The 22751-nt window shown below is 31.7% G+C and overlaps 1 protein-coding gene across 1 annotated transcript; it reads right to left on the bottom strand.

The window, feature by feature from the left end:
- Nucleotides 1-2495: 2495 nt before the first annotated feature.
- LOC106711872 lies at nt 2496-21560 on the bottom strand. Its single transcript, XM_014504291.2, has 5 exons — nt 21384-21560; nt 3634-5115; nt 3336-3511; nt 2975-3189; nt 2496-2849 (listed from the first exon to the last, which is right to left on the bottom strand). The coding sequence occupies exons 1-5, from the start codon at nt 21421-21423 to the stop codon at nt 2597-2599; spliced, it is 2166 nt and encodes a 721-aa protein (XP_014359777.2). The 5' UTR covers nt 21424-21560; the 3' UTR covers nt 2496-2596.
- Nucleotides 21561-22751: the final 1191 nt, after the last annotated feature.

The raw sequence follows: 22751 nt of genomic DNA, 5'->3' as shown, positions 1-22751 counted from the left end.
TGCACGTTTTCGTGCATTATTTATTGTTCTAGTTAAGTGCGATATTCAAAAAGTATGTATGTATGTTTATAACTTACAGGGTAAATTGACATGAACTCGATAAGATTTTCAAGAAGCTTACCTTTTAGCTATCGATAAGAGGATTTAAGGGATGTATTAAAATTAATTTTACTATCTACTTTGTTAAGACTAAATTTTTTTGTAAATTTGATGATAATGTTATCGGTCATATGGTTGTTACTATGTATGTATAATTTGTAAATTGAGTTACGTTTTATTAGGTACTGCGATGAGCGACTTTTCTGTATGGTTTTTAGACCAGGTTAAAAAGCGAAGCTTATTTAGACTAGTAATTTCTATGTGTTATTAAGAATTTGAAACGGCGTTTTCAATTACTTGATGTTGCAAAATAAATGTTTTAAAATGGTGCGAAACGCTTAAGACTGAGATGGCAACAACTTGTGAATGATGGTAAAATTAAACAAGGTCTTATGTGTGTCATGTAGTGTAATTTTAAACCAATATAGGCCAAATTTGTGTAACTTTCCTTTAATGTAATGACGTATTAGAATAAATTAAAAATTATACAACGCGTTCGATTTAAAACTGTACTAAAACACTTATCTCTTAAGAATCATTTCATCCCAAAATTATATTTTTGTATAAGTATTGTCTGCAGAAAACTAACTGTTTAGCTTTTAATGGTCCAATGACATCGGTATTATGAATAAATGTTAATATTGTATAGAACAACTTGCTTGATGTAACATTATCTTGTAAATACTCTTCATGTCCTGCGCCGCATATTTAAATGACATCTTTAGCATATTTCAACTACATTATCTAACCGTTTTATAGAAATAAGTACATTTACTTGGTGTTAAAAGTCCTAATCTAAGAATGTAATAAAATTAAAGAAATCTTTTTAAAATTAAACATTTATCGACATTCTTTTGTTAATTTTAATTTAATTTTCGAAGCTTCTTTATCTACTTATCAGAATATTGGAGACTTTCAAATCAAAACCTGTACTAGTTTAATTAGTATTAATACGGAACCACTATTTGATGCTGTAAATAAATTCATGGAACATTTAGCGCTATTTTATCTTACCTTGAACATATAATGTATAAGTTATATACCTTTTCATCGTTTCACATAGAAACTTTATAGATGGTAAGCCTTTTTCTTCCTATTCCTAAGTAAATCTTATATCCCCTATAAATTTATCCAGAGTTCTATGAATTTTTATATACTGTTGTCACCATTTTCAAACCAGTTTATCTGAATTAGATTGTCTAAGCTAAGTATCAATATCTTGCACATATAATAATAAAACTACAATCAACAAAATTAAAATAATTTATTTTCTTATAGTTCACATAGATTTTTATGATTTTTGTTGTTTACTAAAGAATAAAAGGTGGATAGTAAAAAAAATTTAGGATATTTAAAACAATAAAAAAATGGTGAGTTCATCATAAAAATGTTGTGTATTTTCATCTATAACCTATGCTACTTAATGAAAACTGTACAAATAATATTCGTCATTAATATTAACTCTAAATAACGTGGTATTCTTAATTTGCTTATAAATAACCAAAATCTATAAATATTTGGCAGACCTAATTTATTTTGCCTTCGATACTCTAACCTTTATGTATTCATTGTTACATATAAACTGCCCATTAGATTCTTATAACAAATTCATCACACAATGACGTCATATGGTTTCAAGTTATTTTCAGTTATTCAAAAAACAAAAAGAGAAACGAGCGGTGTGTTTAACTGATAACTCATACCAATAAACAGGTATAAAAAATCGTTTCAGATCATCACTTAAAGACTTAAAATGGCACGTTTCAATTTTAACAACTACCGAATTTCTCTAACTCGATATTTGGGTTTTGCTAACGTCCTAAACTGGAGAAAGGTAGTCACTAAATAATAGAGCATGGCCATATTTTCCAACAATATTCATTATCCATTAATGAGGCATTTTGATTGGTATGCTGCCTTAATACCTTGATTGGTGATGGACGAAAAAATCGTGAAGAAACATACATGTTTAAGACTTATTCAAGTAACATAATTATACAAACAAATATATAAGAATTAAAGCTGGCCAAAAGCAAAGAAACCTTTATTCTTAGTTCTTCTTATAATTAGCGAAACTTACGAAGGTTTTAATGTTAATTTGCGTGTTTGTAGCAATAAAATAACTTGCAGTCATGGCAGTGGAACGGCGGTGGCCTAACGGAACATTGGTCAAAACGCACTTGCAGTTAGTACGAATCGCATCACTATATTGTACTTTACGCGCAAATAACGTAATATCAGTATTAAACTAGCAAAAGCTTTCGCTTGTTACTAATAACATTACATTAGAAGATAATCTCAAGAATCTTGTCTAAGATAAAACTTAATATTTTTGACACATCATTGATTAAACTTTAAATAATTATTAAATATACAAGTAACGAAGAAAGTCTTAATAAAGAAGTTAAACTATCACAGTTTATTTGCCTCATTAGGTACATTGATGTTAACATATTGGCAGATCTAATTGATCCTGCAACTTTCCGCATCTTTTAATCTAGTCTTCTAACCTTTGGACATTTCCGCTAGCACCTGATGTCGCTACAATGACGCTGGATTCGCTCACTGTATTTGATTGTTTCTTTGCTATTTCATCTTCTTTTTCATCTGAGCTTGCGGAGACATCCTTTTCATCCTCTTTAGAATCTTCATCTTCGTTACTGTCAATTTTGTCTTCAGCACCCTGCTTATTCTTGTTTTTGTTCTTTTTAAATTCTTCCTCCATTTCTTTAAACTTCAATGTTAAATATCTGAAAAGTGAAGAAAACTATTATAGAACATTTCTTCTAAATACACTTCCGTCATCTGATATACATAAACCAAAATTGTATACTATTATTTGCTAATACCATTTCATATAACTGAAGTTACTTACTTGTCAACTAATGGTCCGCTATAATCTTCAGGGAACTTCGGTGAATGTGGTAAAATATACTTGTATAAGCTTTCATTGAGAACATAAAGCTGCGCTGTCGAAGAACATTTGACGTTGAACCACCAGTCGCAGGTTAGAGCCGCTTGAGAAAATATAGTTCCGTTTGGACACAAAAATGAAGCTTGACCACCATTTAAATCGCAGTAGTGCCATACCTAAAAGCAGAAAAAATCACGATTAGACCTTTAACCACATATGTGTACGTAAACGTCCCCAATCGTAGCAAGCCTATTTTCTTTCTTTTTGTCGAGATTCAGAAAATGAATGATCTGATAATTGTTATAAGAAGTTAAATCCACACCTGACATCTTGTTTCTGGATCAGCAAAAAAGCCCTTGTAGCGTTGAGTCTTGCAATCGAATTTTGTTTGTGGTATCACTGTAAGAATAGGATAATCAATTCCAGGGTGTCCGGGTGTACCGCCTTCTTCGTCGGATGTTATAGGTAGAGGGAATCGTTGACTGGTACTTGTATAATCTGCAAAACCAATAAATACATTTTACATACAAATTATAATACATAAAATTTCACATCGTCAAAGAAATGTGGTCAAATTTTAACAAGTTTTTAATGTTTCTGGAAAATAGTGTAAAACTAACCGTCTAAATGTTGTGATGGATTTTCGACTTCCGCTAAATAAGCTTCTTCGCTTAAACCGGTATCTTCAATGGCAGGGCTAGTTGTAGTTTGTATTACAGGTTTTACTGTAGTAACCGATGGTTTCGGAGCTACAAATGGCGTAGGTGAACTAAGAACTGGCGGGTCTACTTCACTTTGTTGGAGTTTTCCCTTCAAATCGTTCAATGCTTGTAATAAAATTCGTATAGATGAACCCACATTTTCTTTTGTAATTGGTTTTGGGATAGATTTATTTAACTGTAACGAGTTCAAAAGATCTGCAAGTGTTATAGCATTAGCAGTTTCGGGTTGCGGTTTGTATGTTGGTTGTTCGACGACGTATTGTTCATACTGGGTTTTTTCGTTATCTTCTAAGGCTGCAGGTCCGCTTTCAATTTGTAATTCTTGAGGTTTTTCAACATCATAATGATTAAGGTCTGTAGCGGATAATGTTTGTGTGTATGATAGGGGATTAGCTGATTCTGTTGTTTGACTTATAATAGGCTTAAAACCTGTTTCAATCACAGGTTCAGATATCGGCAAAGGATTCTGCTTTTCGTAATAAACTTCTGAAATTGTAGCAGGAGGTTTTCTATTTTTGCCATGTTCAGTTTTTAATTCATCAAAATGATATTGCGGACGAGGTCTGGGTTTAATGTATACTGAATCGTTTAGATCTTCTGAAGGAATGTTATAAAATTTCTTAGGTGCATTGTCATATTCTATTTGAGGCAAATTTTTAATAGGCGGGGTTTGATCATACGGCACAAGTTTGTATTTTATATCATCTCTTTCAGGAAAGTAGTATTGAGCATTTTCTTCGCTGTGATGGACATTTATGTATGGTTTTCTGGCCGAAGTGTATTGTACATTGGAAAATTTAGGTTCTTTTGCAACGTATCTTCTAGGATCATGTTCAGCGACAAGGTGATCTAATATTGATGGATTATAATGACTTGTTAGTTTCGGTACATTTTGTACAACTATAGGATAACCGTCTTTACTATAAAATATCTTTGTAGGATTTGCTGAGGCGATATTGAAGTGTGTTAAACGATTTCCTTGATATCTTGGTATATTGTGATGACGGTTTGTAGAATATACCATTTTCGGTCCATGTTGCATTTGAGATTGTAGTGTACCTGCTTCTACTATTTGCGCCTTTTCTACTTCAACGTTCTTTTTGTTGTAGGCCTCTGTTGTTGGCACTACTAGATCATTGGCGTAGTAAAACGTCATATATGGTATTAATCGTCTGTATCTTTCATTTATAGCCAATTTTGTTGAATTAATTCTGAGATTTTTATTTTTCTCAAGATTTTTCCTCACATTACTTCCTTCGTTTTCTATTCTAGAAGGAACAAAGCCTTTTTGTAAGTCGACTCTCTCTCCTCCGACCATTTTGATTTCGGGACTGTTTCCATTTGGGGATATTGTGATTGAAGTTACGATAATCGGGATAACTGCAATAATATAAACTTTAAATATTAGAAAAAATCCCTTAATTATTATTTCTTTAAAACTAAAAAAGAGTAACACACAGTTAATATGTAAACATAGAACTGATTATTTAGATCTCAAACCATTTATTCTCGCAACATGAAATGACCTATAAACCAAATACGCTCTCAATTCAACTAGCAAACGACCTGATATTCTCGAAAACTGTTTTTGTTGTTAAATCGATAAAGCAAAATTTAAATCATCTCATTCATCATTAGTACTTATTACATAGCATTGCCTACAGTCGTAACCATTACGTTTTTATTGCCCATAATAAGTAACTTCGATAGAACATAAAAACATTTAGTAATTTTTATACTTAGCGTAACCAAATACATTTCTTATGCACTTTACTGCCTAAGAAATACAACTATCTCACGAAATAGCAATTTATATCATCATTATTGGACATGGCTCCGAGAATATATTTATATACCGGATCCATAGCTGGAAATATCGATTAGCCTACTTACTATGCATCGCATATCATTTATAGTATGTTAGTGCATTTTTCTGTTTGTACCTTCATTACCTTGAAACATATTAAGGTACAAGTGTTCACATAAGTTTAAATTATTAAAAAATAATAATTTACTGAATACTAAAATTCTATTACCTACTTTGACCTTGGATTAGATTTAGATTCTGATCTTAAAATGTAGAACAGACACTGTTAATTCGATTCTTAAAAAATAAAAGTGTAATTTCGTATTGTGAATGGCGGAATTAATAACAAGAGTTCGTTACACGAACCCGCCAAGGTCCGACCGATATCATTTTATAATAAAAGTTATTCGATCGGAACCGTTTGTTACGTCTACGTTGGTCATATTTCATTGTCACACTTTTTATTGTACAAGGTTGTCAAGTGGATTACTGTGTCGATGAAAAAACTATACAGTTCAAAAGGATATAAGTCTAGAAACTAGATATATCTATTTATTTTAAATTGATTGCATGAAAGGAAATATTTATGATTCAGGTTGCACACTAAGCATATCCGTTGTGTATTCATTACTCTTGTTGTATGAAATAAATCAAATTAAAAACAAAATAATTTTATTAATTGCTGTTACAAGTCATTACATTTTGATGAAAAATTCAGTATAAATATTAAACTTCAAAGCAAATGACAAAATCCATGAATGAATTAACTACATTCTTTAGTTACATTACTCAAAAACTATTAAGTATATGATTATTATCCATGATGTATTCGGTAAGAGTAATGGATTTAGTTTCATTGATACGTCAAAATTATCTATAGCAAATCCTAATGCATGAGTCATTGCAGTAACAAAAGAGGTTACTCGATTTATTATTATAAGCGCCTCAGAATATGTATATGACGGTGCAAGAATTTCCTTGGAAAAGACTTCAACGAATTACATTCATTTCTTGAGAGTTTAAATTATTTATCTCTTAAGAATTGTGTACCTCATATTTGAGTTTTTACATCAACTTATCTCACTCCAAAGTATTATTTTAAAAAATTGTCGAAACATTTCTGTCAACGACAAACTGTGATTTCCATCTAAGTTAGCTAGCTTTGTTAGTCACGATTTATAAAAGGTTATCTATTAAAGTTAATAATGTCACGAGAGTTAATATAAATGATATCTTACTCACGAATATTGGCGACTATTACCATAATTTTTGATTTATTTGCAAATTTGATCGTTTCATTATCTTTGTTACAATGTAATTCGAAAAAAAAATTATTTTGTGCCACTTTGTCACGTTCACACACAGAATTGTTCACTTTCATAATATCATAGAGCGATTTTTTGTAGCTTGTCCTTAGTTGCACTTCGTGTAATTCATTATGCCAGAGAATTTACAACAGTTTCATTCTGTACCTTAAATAATTTACTGTCTAAGAATAAGGGAAAAAATATATTTAAAAAATTCATGCGTCCCTTCATGTTATAAAAAGTTACAAGTTTTTCTTCGATTTTATAGCTTTTTTTGGCTATAAAAGAACTAAATACCGTTGAATCTCTATGTTTTCTGTATCGGCTAGAGGTTCAAAATTGACATTGGACTGTGGATTTAATTTATAATATCAAGGGTAATTCGTGACAACTAAGTACGTTTACTTCAATAAATAAACAATAAGGAAATCCGCTAAGTTAACAAACAGATTAGAATATGTTTAATGCAAATTAGTAACAAAAATGACCCCTTATTATTACTGATTAATAAAAAATAAATTTTCTTAAAACTTTTCGATAGTGGCGATTTAGAATTCCATGAAAACAAGATTAAAATGTAAAAATAAAAGAACAAAACATAGTTCAATAACCTAACATTACTTTTATAATAGAATCGCTCTTTAACTTAAACCCTTGCTTTTTAATGAAAATTAAGCTCTATGTTATTATTAACTAACAATAGTCCGCGTCTTCGTCCGCGCGGATTAAAAAAAAATCTAGTAATAAATATAGCCTATGTCAACCGGGGACAGTGTAGCTTCCAAACTGTGAAAGAATTATTCAAATCAGTTCGGTGGTTTCAGAGTCTATTCAATGCAACCAAATAAACAAATCTTTCCTCTTAATAATATTATATTATTATAACAAATACAACAAAATTCTACATAACATTTGCTATTAGTATTTAGTTATGTATTGGGGCCTCGGATTTAATAGTTTCCGTTGTTTTTCAAATAGACGATGGTGATATAATGTTAAACTAATATCTATAAAAAACATACAGACATAATTATTATGTGATGTGCATATAACTATTTAACGACAACTTTCTAGATGTTGATTAAACTGGAGGAAATAACTTTCACACATTCTGTGGGAGATACATTTGTAAACGATTTTATTTACAGATTTAGATACACGTACATTAGTATAGTTATCAAATCGATCGACGGATGTGAAATCGTAAGAAACTTTGTCTTTTTGCTACCGCAAAGTTCTTGACTGGTGGTATTAAAAACGAGCTTTGGTATCCGCTTTGAATGACGGAAATTTTACATCCTGACAACAAAAAAATCTTTAAAGAAATCACTTTCACTACAGTCAACTAATTGTATGAGAAACATTTGAATTTTATATTTACATTCCTGTCGACATTGTGAAGAATTAAAAAAAATAACAGTTGATATGACGTTGAACAAAAAATACAGTCGACTTGATAACCTCCTTCTTTTTGAAGTCGGCTAAAAAAATAATTTAATTATAGTAAATAGAGTAGCTCCTGGTTACCATATTTTTATATTATTCGGTAATCAACTTAGTAATTTAAAAGTAAATGCCTTGGCATTATTTCTCTCCTATGTCATTGATCTGCAATTGATCTTTGTCTTACTCATCATCATTTTTAAAGGTGAGATAAAGAAAAATGATTCTATTCGTTAGTAAACCGTGTACATAATGGTATGTATGTTGTATGGTAAGCATTAATGTATCAACGTGATAACAAAAATGTCGTGGGTCACGCGTCACGCGTCACGCTCTCTGTCGCTTGGGCTTAGTCGAAATCATTGAAAGCGTTTGTTTTTTTAGTGAAAGTGATTCACGAGCACATGGTGGATTGACGCCACAATACGTTGCATAATACGCTGTGTTTATCGATCAATGAGTTTCTGATCGGTCACATTCAATCTGTATTTACAAAGACAAAAGAATAATTAATATAAATTCTACATATTAGGTCCTTACATATGAAATTGGCGTTTTTCGTACTGGCCACTTTAATCACGAATTTCTCCTCTTTGGTAAGGAATTCCAAATTCAAATTTGTACAGCTATAGACTCATGTATTTGTGGTTCGATGACCGTCATTCATTTGTTTTTTTTCTTCTGTTTTTTTCTGTCTGCGTCACTCATTTTACAAAATGGAAAACTTAAAATATCTCATTATTTACGAGTACGAGTTCCGCCGTGGCACTAGTGCTGCGGAAACGACTCGAAGGGTGAATTATGTGTATGGCGGTCGTGTTGCAAAAGAAAACACAGTTCGTTTTTGGTTCCAACGTTTTCGTTCTGGAAATTTCGATCTGCAGAACAAGCCCCGTGGACGGCCTGAGACTCAAGTTGATAATGAAGAGTTGAAGGCTATTGTGGAAGCGGATCCATCGCAAACCACGTCCGAGTTAGCTGCAGGCTGCGATGTTAGTGATAAAACTGTTTTAATTCACTTGAAGCAAATTGGGAAGATTTAAAAGCTTGAAAGGTGGGCACCTCACGAATTGACTGAAGCAAACCGGCAAACGCGCGTCGACTGTTGCGTTACATTACTAAACCGGCACAATAATGAAGGTATTTTAAACCGAATCATTACCTGTGATGAAAAATGGGTTCTTTACGATAATCGGAAGCGCTCAGCGCAATGGTTGGATCCTGGCCAGCCAGCCAAATCCTGCCACAAGCGAAAATTAACCCCAAAAAAGTTACTTGTAAGCGTTTGGTGGACTAGTGCCGGTATTGTTCATTACAGTTTTCTCAAATCTGGCCAGACTATTACGGCTGATGTCTATTGTCAGCAATTGCAAACCATGATAGAAAAGCTAGCGGCTAAACAACCTAGGCTGGTCAATCGCTCCACGCCACTGCTGCTTCACGACAACGCTAGACCACACACTGCGCAACAGACGGCTACTAAATTAGAAGAGCTTCAATTGGAAAGTCTAAGACATCCTCCGTACTCCCCGGACCTTGCTCCAACAGATTACCATTTTTTTCGAAATTTGGATAACTTCTTGCAAGGGAAAAAATTCAACTCCGATGGGGCAGTCCAAATCGCCTTCAAAGATTTTATTGATTCCCGTCCGACTGGTTTTTTTAGTAAAGGGATCAATGAACTACCTATGAGATGGCAAAAGTGCATAGAAAATAATGGTTCATACTTTGATTAATTAAATATATTATATTAAAAAATATTCGACTTTTTTTTCCTCCCATACAAAACGCCAATTTCATATGTAAGGACCTAATATTTGCTTATGACCAGCATTGTGTTATATACAGTAAATATCATCATTAATTAAGACATTTGAATGAAAAATGTTGTTGGAATAAAATTTGAGAGTAAAAGTTGAGCTCGTGAAAATTTCATTTTTAAAGTAGTAAAGTAGCAGCATAATAAAATAATTGTAAATTAATTCTATGAAAACAAATTTTAAAATATTTACTTGTCCGTTTAAGGTTTGTAAAGAACGTATAGTACGGTCTAAATGTAAACATAATTACAACATGCTGTTTGCGTATTGAGAACTGTCTCTTGATGTAACATTGCGTTTCATGCAATCCACATACATTTTCTTATTTCACATGCGTGACAAAATAAACAAGTTATAAATTAAACATTTTTACGATCCCTTAAATGCTTATTTATATACCGGTCCAGTAACTTTACACTCACAATTGCTTGCTTAGCATTTTCATTAGATTAAATTTGTCTCTGACCACTAAAAGCATTATTAGTTTTTCAAAACCGATTTCTGTGTCAAAGAAATGAAAGTTGATTACCATAAGGTTAAGACAAACCATGAATTACAGATGATAAAAACGAACATGTCAATTAAATTTCCATCAAACCTCGTGTTTAATATAAGTATTAATAAGATACACATGAAAGTGGAGTCGTGCCATTGATATATTTCCGAATTATTCCTGTTTAATTAGTCCATGTTTACGAGAAAAACATTAAGCCCGCTACACACTTTTAGTTTAAAATGCGCTGTTTAACGGTACAGCTATTCGCGTAGCTGAAGGTGTGTAGCGGGCTTTAGACAATTAGAAAATTAAATAATTTGTAATTTATAAATTTGAAAGGCTATAAAGCTTGTTGTTTAAAGCTAATAACAGTCAACCAATATAATTTTGAGAAATTTGATAAAAGTTAAAAATGTTAATCACAATTTCTCTCATTATTTTGAATGCACTGTGCAGCAAATTTCGGTTTTAATTTACATATTTTTACATTTCTCCTTAATGTTCGCTCAAGTACGTTAGATTTGTCTAGATGTTCTAATGCTTGCATACTAAATGTCACTTTCGTGTGCCAACTGAATGGTAATCCTGAAAACAATGCATAAAGAATTGCAAACTTGTACGGTATCGTGTTCTCAGAGTTTCCCTTGACTTTCTTGAATGCACTTTGCGACGAATCTTATTAAATTTAACCTTTCACATGCGTTCATTATAAATGAAACGACGGTAAATGTCACCTTCATTCCCATAATTTTAAGTGCATGTTATTAAGGTTATTGCTACTTCTGTTTATTCCAATTAAGTTTTATAATTTTACAGCTAATCTAAATTATACGACATTAAAATATATAGTCAAACAATCCGTATCATCTTTACGCAATCGAATCCATTACAAACATAATTTTCTACACTCGCAATTGCATCGTATACGTAAGTGTGTCAAGGTTTTAATAACTCTCTTAAGAAGTAATGCTTACTTCTTTTTAGACATGAAGAACTGACGTGTTAAATTTGCGTTTAATATCCTAATTAAACTATTTATGGATATAGCAAGCTTCCACGGATAACAATAGCTATTAACTTTGAACTTTGCAATTTTCTTTACAAATATTACCCATATTATGTCTCTGTTGGAAACTGAGGTCCACAACTGTCTTACAACAAGCGACGCGACGGTTAATTTAAATTTTATGTAATAAAATTAATGTAATTCGATTTTGAATTAAAAATATATTGTAACCTTCTAAGTTATTGCTGTCAATGACAATTAGCTAAAATTTCTTTTGCATATTGCTCTATACTCGTTGTTCCGAGACATGATGAAACTGAGGTATTCTTTTCCATATGCTTTAATAGCTGGCTAGTAATAAAATATCTACATGGCAATTAAAAACGTATTGCAATGGAACGTTTGATATGATCTACTTTTGACGATACGATAAATGATCTATCATTGAAGCGGTAGACCGTAAATAAAATAATATTAATTTGCAATTTATCGGCAATTTGCTGTGGTGGTTATTAAAAAAAAATAAATTAAATTTATGATCAAGAAGTCAGGATTTATAGTTATTTTATGAGGTAGGAAGAAATGCATGTAACAAGGAGAACTTTAAATTTGAATGTACAATGTACAACGGTAGGCGTAGGAGTAAAAAAAAGAGATGGGTGGGTTGCGTAAAAGTGGTACGATCAGGAAGGTAACGACTGTAATGGCGATAAAGATATCAATCTCAGCATAAGGATTCAATAAATCACAAAGTATGTTTTACTTTGTGTTCTAAAGTTAATAGTCATGATTATATTCAATGGGTCAACGCCGGGCTGTCGACAAGCTCAGCTGTGCTTGCAACACAACTGGACCATGCTGTCACCGCTGCACAATCCCGCTCTCGTTATCAGATCTACAGTACAAAATTCGACCAAAGCAGATTGCTATTTGCAATCGCTGCACTGAGCCTTTGTTTTAGGAAATTCAATTTTAATTTTCAGATTCTGAATATTACGTTTTTAAAACGTTTTTTTTTTTTCAAACATTTGACTATTGTCAATCGCGCAAAATTTTACTAACACACGTATCCATGCGAGTACCTTAAATTTCATCTGGCACATGACTGTAGGATGTTATTTTACTAAACCATCGATCGTTTTCGAATCAAAAAACAACTCTATAATACCTTATGTCTATATTTACACAATGTAAATAAATTACGGATTGCTTATGTGATAAATATAAGCCACATTGAAACACTTTCTTTTATGAACTACAACCGGTCATTATAATGTGTCAGGAGAACGTAAAATACACGATAAATATCAAGGTGAGATTAAAACCGATCCTTATTAGTTACATAATTGGCAATACCGTTTGCCGTTGCAATCATCGTTTATATAAATCCATTGCAATTAATATGATATGGATTGATTAATTTGTTATTTATAAATTTAAAAATAATGATATGTAATCTATATGTATAAAAAAAGTCGTGTTAGTTACACTATTTATAACTCAAGAACGGCTGAATCGATTTGACTGAAAATTGGTGGGCAGTTAGCTTAGAACCAGGAAACGGACATAGGATAATTTTTACTACGTTTTCTATTTTTTATTCCGCGCGGACGGAGTCGCGGGTAAAAGCTAGTGATATATAATGAAAAAACCAATAACTGCATACAAAATTGAATCAGGTTCATCTCGTTGCAGTCTTAAAACTAGTTTTATGCAGAACAGTGTTGCAAGTTTTTGTTTCTACTTAATACTTGTTACTTACATAAGATAATATTATGAAATTGGAATGTTCGTTACCGTTACGCTGTCATCAGTTCATCGACAATTTTTTAATCATATCTAGGTCTCCTTGTTTATTGAAATATAGATCATTATTTTTTTTTACATTAATTTTCGAATTTAAAATTCTCTACAAGTAAAGAGGTGTACATTCAGCAATACCAAACATTTACAAATCAAGGTTCACAATTTTTCTTACTTTTTCTTCTGTGATATAGTCTATTAATTCGAATTTAACCCAGGCATCATTTTGCCATCGTATCATCGAAGTAATATGCAGAATCATAAAGTGGTGGTCCACTTTGTAAAATGGGCACGGGTGCTATGAAATAAGGATTGTCATTTATAATATGCACACAAAAAATTCGGTACAAATTAAAAATCCGCTGCTTTCCCCCTAGGTAACAAAAGGACTGTTAATTTATTTATCACTGTTATCAATGTACTACTTCTTCTAGATATTACTACTAATGTGGCTTTAGACTAGTGTATTAAAACCAGATTCCTTAAATAGTCCAGTCTTTGTCGATAACTTGCACAACGAGCAAGAGAAAGTAAACTCTTAATCTCTGTCACCTGGCATCTGTTATACTGTTGTTCTAGTTTACTGTTGACTTGAACATCTTAATAATGATTATTGAAAACTATTCCCTATTACAACGAGTTTTTTTTTCTTATTTCTTTCGGTATCGCACGAGATCTATTCCATGAAAGTTTTTAAGTTAACATTGAAAATATTGAAATACATATAATCGTATAATACACATAATCGTATAATTTCATCAAACACATATGATCTACGTCATCCATATGAATACGGACAGCTTCAAGCACAAAGTTCTTGACACTAAATACAGCCATTATACAATTGTTCCCACATTATTCAAAGCTAATGTTCTTACTATTATCGGAAAGATAATTCAGTCGACCTTGTTCTCACTGACAGATCAGTATTAACAGCTATTTATTTTATGAAGCTAAAAATTTTAAATAGCGAGACACCGTTATTCGATATAGCTATTTAAAAGATATTACGCAAAAAAGGCTATACTCGTAAAATATACTGAAACTATAAAATTTTATGTGGGACAAAGGCTGATTCCCTAGATTCCTGATGACAGTAAAAAAACGTTAACAATAATAGTGTATAGGTAATTTTTAAAATTTAAAATTTTGCAAATTGAATCTACCAAAAGCATAAAATTCGATACGAGGCCTACATACCAATCTGTGCAAATAAGGTATCTTACAAGGATATAACGTTACTTTTACTTTCTGGCCGGCGAATACGACTCGTATGGACTTTACGAATACGCGCAACTGCTAGTGTAAACGACAGCGCTTCGAATTAAGTTGTTTTATTTATTGTATGAACAATAAAAAATAGAATTAAAATATAAAACACTAAATTTTTATTATCACTATTTCTTATTATTAAATAACTAACTGTCGCTCGCTACTCTATCCGCACGGAATTAAAAAAAAACTTTATAAGTAGGCTTTGTGTTCGTTCAGACTATGTTCTATATACCTTTCATTGAAATTCGTTAAGCTATTCTGAAAATACCTTCAAACAGACATCCATCCATTTAAGCATTCGCATCTAAATTTTAGCAAGAATTAGTAAGAAGTAAGATATTTTTTTTTAATTTTCGAACGTGCGAAAATGTATCTATAGAAATATTTATATTTCTTAGTAAAGAAACGATTTCTTATTAATTTCTAAATGTGCATATTCTTATAAAGAATACAGATCCTATTTCTTACAGCTCCATTTAAGTTAAAATAATTTTCTTGTAGCAACAATCAAAAGTGTATTCAATACAATTATAGATTCTCTTTTCATTTCGTGTCCGTTGCAATACGATAGTCAACCTGTCGGTGAGAGTCGGCACCAACAGTTTGTGGCATACCACACGATTTACGTTTATTTACATTACGCTAGTGTCAGTTAATTGCAAGTCCATCGTGCATGTCTAATTACACTGGTCTGCAAAAAAAAATTTTTTTTCTCTCCTTCAAATGTTATGCAGTTATCTTGTCTGATACAACAATACTGAACATAAATATATCATTCAATGTTTTCTAGCACGTATATATTCTTTGGTATAGAATTTTTAAGAAAAACAATTTTTTAATATGAAATTTTTATCATTCATTTAATTACTTAAATAATGTTTAATGTACACTATTACACAACCTTTAAAACGCAATGACAATATCATTACTAGTTGTTAATCCCATTTTACTTAGTCGTTTTTTTCCTTTTCATATTTTATAATGGAGTTTAAGCAGTGCTTCGGACCATTTCCCGTTGTGTCCTCTCTATGTGCAAAATATCGTGATGAAACCTCTCACAGTCTTCATCAGATACTGTTCTGAGATTCGAAAACTAAAAATTTTAAGTGAGAGTGCAAAAAATGAATTTTAAAAAACATGTTACTTTTTTTAGCCTCGTAGGAAATAAGAAGTTCTTGTTTGATTTCTTGATAGTTCTGATTTTTTACAAGAAAATTTTGGCACAAGTTTTCTACAAAAGCAGTCTGCGCCCTTTTTTCGAATTGATTTAAATTTATTTTAAAACTTAAGTCCTTCATAAGCTCGAGTATTTAGGGACCTACAAAAATTCCTTCTTCTAATTTCGCCTGATCCGGGTAAACTTTGTTTTCTAGTACTGAAAGTACTGGGCTTTCACAAAGTTTTTCATAATACCCAGCTGTATATGAAGTGGTGGAATTTTTTTTTTACTAGGAACGAAAGGATATTCCTTTACATTTTTAGATACAGGAGTCAAACTTAGAGAGGTTTTGATTTTGAAAAAAAAAAAAAAACGTTCTTTGTGGTCAGCTTTTTACTATGTTGTGTTTGTATTTTGCGCGACTGTCGCACTCACATAAAAAACCACAAAATTTGGTATTTACCATTTGGTGATTTTAAATGGACTGCAATGAGGAAATCCACCTTGCAGTCCAGTTAAAATTGCTACAAATTTTAGATCAACACAAATGTTCTATGCGTACTGTGAATTTTTGATTTCTTGCAGTAATAGCATCATATTCACATATAATTTTGTTTCATATTCGCTTAAAAAGCGTCAGATAATATATTTTTCTCTCTTTCTATCACTGTACACCGTTTATTTGTGTGCAAATACAATCTCAAATAATTAAAGTTGCTTTAACGCAAGAATAACATAGTATAGTAAAATTAGTATAGCAAAAAATCACATAATTTCTAAAAATCTAAAATCAACGTTTAAAAAAAAATTACACGTGATAGCATAAAACGAAAAGCAGATATAGATTGAAGATGGTAAACTCTTTAAACGTATCATACTTTTATTCAAAGGAGGATTTCGTTGCAGACCAGTGTTATCATTGAATGTTAAACTACTACTTTTAGATTCACACACGATACTGTGTAGATTTAGTATAGTATGTTTTTAAGTATTTAATTGAATTTAACTTCTACATTATATTGTCTGTTATAATAGGAAATTTGAATTTAAATGTATACATAATTAATTAATTTTATATGCCTACTTAATGTTTAACCAAGCATATTATAAATGAACTTGAAATAATACGTAAATGAGGTGAACACTCAGTTCCTGAATGAAAAATTACCTACCTTTCAACTGTGGTTTAAAACGCTCACTTGTTTTGTAATATTATTTTAACCATTTACATATACTAATGAGGCTGTACATTACGTAGTTACTATGTCGTAGTGCTTATAGGATATACAAGTAAATCACGTAGTTATTGCGTTAAGTAAGGATACGTCCTTGCTAGCATATGGCATTTCTAAGTTGCCCGGTATTTATATATCTATAAATAGACAACGTCAATTAATTACAGTGTTATTCGCTAAAAATGATTTAATTAGCCTTTTAACGTTTATATTAAGTCTATTTTAAATATAGTTACGTAAAGTATTACTGTGACACTGTTTAGTTAAACACGTGTTTTAACTCTTTGACCGGATATTGATTTTATGATTTGATTGATATTATGGTTGTGAACGTGGTTATAAAAGAGTATATTTTACCCTCAAATATAACTTCCTAAAACTGTAACCTTCACTAAAACTGTGTTGTGTAAAAGTAATTATTTATTTATTTGTCAACATCTCATTTCGAAAGCTTACGCATAATCGTATTACAGTAATCATATTTTAACAAAAATCCGCGTCAGAGTCCGGTAATGTCTAATATCAGCGAGCGATAAAAAGTCGACATATGTTTAAGCTAATGTGTAATTAAAAAATTGTCTAAGTTTTTTATGCTTAAACCTTGAGAATCACGATGCTAAAATTATAAGCATTCAACTAACAATTTTATGTTCTAATTAAAACGCTTAGCCATATTATAGCCTTATACCACAGTGTTGTTATTTAATTATATTTTTTTTTCATTGATTACTCCATTTATTACTTCTTTAAGTTGATTCGTAAATGTCTGCACTTTCAAGACTTTACCGGGCCCAGAAAATTTTGCAATGCATTTATTGGTTAATCTAATACAGTACCTAATAAATCCAATAGGTACCGAGAAAATTGTCACGTGATTAAAATTCAAAGGTAATTTATTTAGCTAAGGCTATTTTTTCCCCATCCGCTTCAACCCAAAAGGGCAAAACGTGCTTCCAAATTAAAAACCTTACTGAAACGCGAACCTTCGACAGGATCCTTGTAACGTGTTCTAAAAAAGTCACTCGGCGGACTTTAATCTATGTAAATAATAATGAACTGGGCAGCCATATGTTGTAACTCTGTGCAATGTACCTTTAGCGCCTACAACACGGGGCTTAGTAAATCCAACCGTCCTTTCTAACTGCTAAGTAAGGTATGAAATTGGTGTTTCTTCAAAACAATATATTATTCGACCAACATAATAACCTTCTTTTTACTCGTTCATTGATTGTATCGAAAGAGAAAACTGGCCTATACATTTAAAAAATATGTTATTGCCAAAATTTGTGCAAATTGTAGAAGAGATTAATGAAAGGTAGTCTTATAAGGATAAAATTATTCGATAGGCTTTAAAATTCTTGTAGCACCAACTATCTCTAGACAAGCAATAAGTATATCTTGAATAACAAATCAATTGTTTAATCCAGTACGATACTTTGGCGTCATTCCAGCTCTGCTTACGACTTTTACGTCCGTCATAACGATTAGCACGAGAATGGAACACGGAAACTGGCTGACATGCGCAAAGCGATCATTTTCCGCGAACCAAAACGCAGGTGATACTGTAAGAAGTTACCGACACGCTGCGACGCTAGACACAAATCGAGAATTAATTGTTGAACATTGGACATAATAACGGTACCCGTTCTATGTCTAATGTTCTTGATCTAACTTGATTTATATACGAATAGTTCCTGAATTTTTACTACATATTTAACGTAATATCTGTCTGTAGGTAAAATTTTAAATCTACGAAATTTTCTAACGTTTTCGTTGGTAAACTGTGGTTTTAAAATAAAATTAAGGTAACATAGACGAGTCAAAACTATGGCCAACCAACAAGACTCTTTTTAGGACAGTACCAACTCTACTCGTAGAACCACGTACGTTACACACATCAAAAAAAATTTGCGACCTCTAGCAAAAGCTTTTATTATTATTATAAGTGTATCTTATCCAGTGAAATGTTTTATGTTCATTTCTTTAATGCAATAATAACATCCTTCCTTAATTAAAAAAAGTATATTTTATAAAGATACATTTTAAAAACATATCACATTTTGCTAATGAACGCAATCTCTTTTTGATATGTATATAACTCATTGACGTAACTAAAAATTTAAAGTTTTCGCAATCGGTTTTCTCTAGAGTCAGGTTCGAACACGATCGTTAAAAACACAATTGGCGGCAAAGCATCCGCAACCCGAAGGTCGACAGGGTCGTGGACCTGCGAGGAGAAAGTGACGCTTCCCGCGGACATTACGTTCCGACTTTATAATTTTGTGTCTATGTCACGCGGAACCTATTACGTCTATTGATGTATTTTGCGTACTCGTTACGTGAAGGACGCTCCCAATGCGAAAACAAGGTAAAGTTTGTGTTAAATTCAGTCAATACCGCAAAACTAAAGCTTATTTACTGCCATCTACAAATACGTATCACCGATGGACAAAAGTATGATGAAAGTTCTTGACCCAAAAAATATAGTCGTGAGACCAACGGTCTTCCCAAACGGTCTCAACAAACTAAAAGACAATTTTTTTTAAGTCTAACAAAGCTTCCGCTTCTGTTTTGGTTTTATTCGTGGGTGGTGAGAATAATTTAACGTCAGATGTGGTGACAATCACAATATGTATATATATTTATATTATTATATTTATATTATTCAAGAGCGGTATAAAGTTGGACGTTTTCAATTTCCAAAGTAAAACTTATCCTTGTTACGATTTTCTCTTAAATTTAGGTTTAGATGTCAACTATTCGTCATCCCGATTTGAAATTGTGACATGATTTAGTATGGATTAACACAATCTAGTACAAGGCACTTATTGCTTTAGTAACTGGAACTTTGACATCTACGTGCAAAAAACTTTTCGACTGTAAAATCTGTTTTCATTGTTTTTTGATCGTGTTTGCCTCGTACCGTAATAAAATAAAATTAACATGATAATCTGTAGTAATTTATTGCTTTTGTTATGCCCCTGACTGCACTTTACTTATCCACATTATCATATTGTTACGCTACAATCCGTAATTACATCATAACTACTACGCGTATGAACACAGGCTTAATTCATGCTCCTTACGACGGATTAAACAGGAATTATACATAATTACCTTATTCATGGGCTATTGACGTTTACGTAAAGATGAAGTTTGGAAAATTTCGCTGTTCACTTTTACTTCGCGTAATTTGCATTAAGGAAAAACATAACATTTCCTTCGGGCAAAGTTACATGTGTATGTTTTTGAAAACAAAGATTTAAAAAAATTATATAAAATAGTAAGAACATATTAAACGAAAAAACCTTATAAGTATCTTAATTCTTTCGACACGGGGACGTACTGGAATTTTAAACTTTGGTGATATCCAGAACATAATTTTAAAGGATATGTCTTCAAATACAATTATTTTTATTGCCGAAAATTTTCAAAGCCTACAGGTAAAACGTGACAAAAATCATTAGTTTCTTACGAGGACAAGTTCAAGTGTGAGACCGCACTCGTAACAATCAATTCAGACACCGTTTCTAACGTACGTCAACGCTACGTTATATTTTTACGTGTGTTTTGACAAGCTTATTTGCTTACGTTCTCTATTTTGCTGAAACATATGCATAATTGATTATTTTCTGTATAATTTATAGATCCTTTTCGATAATCTGTTGCCTTGAAATCTTGAAAAATACTTGAATGAACCAAAAAAATCTTTATTCACGTCAAAATCGGTCCAGCCGTTCCGGAGATTACCCGGAATGTAGAGACATAATAAGTAACCCTGAAATACGACGGGAGTACTGCTAGCAACAAATTTAAGAGACACGAAAATAGAAAACGCTTTCAAGGCAGTGTTAAAAACTTCATACCGTAGCAATTATTGTAGTATACTTACGGCTTAAGGCACGTAGTAATAACGTCAGGGGCTTCAAATGGCGAGGGCATTGAGTCAATGTTTATTACTTCAAACAATACATATGTCTGTTTTGATATGAGGATTCAAAATTATCGGGCTACTTATTAATGGCAATGGGATGAAAACTATTACATTTGATAGTAACAAAGATGTATTTTTAATTATATTATAAAAATAATCACGTACGAACGAAAAAATTATTAATACAAGAGAAAAACTTTTTGGGATGATATTAAACAAGAACAAAAATTTGTTATAATTAAAACTCTGATCAGAGATTGACCTAAATAAACAATAATAATAATCTACAGTAGTTACGTAAAAAATACAAAATAAATATTTCGCGCTAAATTTGCAAATTAATTAAATAATGCTTATACTTACCACATAATATAAACATCCGAGACCAAAATGTGTACTCCATATTTAAATTAATAAAATCCAAAGTTTATAACACGCAAAATATTTATTTACGTAAAACACTTGAATACAGGCTGTGTTGAACTCGCGCATACGTGCGGCGCGCTTCGCGGTACAAATGAATTGTGAACTGCATACAGCCGGCTACGCTCCAAACCAGACCTTGTTTATACCGACGAACTGAGCTGTGTGCATAATACTTTTCAAAAAATAAAAACTTATCTATTACTACAACTTTTTAGTTGTGGTTAAACAATACAATCGAAGTTCATCGTGACGTTCATGAGTTTCGATTCAACTTATCCTTGTATTAAAAATATACTACTGGTCGCCTCTACTTTAATATTGCCGCATGCCACAGATACGTTCCCGTAAAAATTCTTTCAAAATCGATCCGGAGATTACACGGAATTGTTTTAGTTTAAAATCATTAGAATGTTGTTCATGTATGTTTATCATCGATGGTAAAAATCTGTACTGTTTATATCATTCCTTCGCATAATTTATGAATTTATTCCCTTTTTTTTATAAACATTTATGTCTACATTAAGGTGGTCTTTAAAGTACTAAATATATCCTGAATATAGAGCCTAAAATATGGTGTCTGTAATATGCCATACGCGCACAAAAAGATGAGAATAAAACCAACAATTTAGAGAGTCTTTTCTCACAATTAACATACAGTAGACAAATAGGCATTGTACTTGTAGCTGTTGTCGTTTGTGAATATGAATTTGACACGTAATTACGTTGTTGGTATCTATTTTATAATTGGCTAAATAACCACGTGGTTGCATTGATATTTTCCGTTACCTTTACGTTTATCTTACCTTTTTGTTTCTTTTTATACTTTTTTGTTTTCCCCTTTCATATCCAGATGTCCGGAAATCAAGTGTAAAACTGTTGACTGTGGTTGAAAACATTTATGTCAATGTATCCAAAGTAGCTAAGTTTTGCTGGAAGACTTATGGTTAAGAAAATTTTTACACTTGACAAATATCTTTAAAGTTTATTTTTATAAAATTTTAACCAGGCGTTATTAATTTGCCTTTCGTATTTCGCCTTTGACCGCTTGTCTAGAAATTAAGAGGGTGTTCAAAAAGTAAGGTGCTAATATTTTGGTAACCAACTGCACAATATCTGCTAATGTTGTTTTTGGAGAAATACATTTTTTCCTGTGTAAAGAAAGCAATATATGTAAAGTTCTTGTTACAGGAAAAATGGTGAAAAGATGGAATTAGGGCTAATCATTTTTGTTTTAATAAAAAAGAAACGCATAAGTACAACATATTTTTAATTTTAATACTACGTAACACTATCAACTATTATCTT

Source organism: Papilio machaon, chromosome 9, assembly GCF_912999745.1.
Source record: "Papilio machaon chromosome 9, ilPapMach1.1, whole genome shotgun sequence".
Taxonomy (NCBI): domain Eukaryota; kingdom Metazoa; phylum Arthropoda; class Insecta; order Lepidoptera; family Papilionidae; genus Papilio; species Papilio machaon.
Note: the sequence above shows the minus strand (reverse complement) of the source record. Positions and strands in the feature narration are given on the sequence as shown.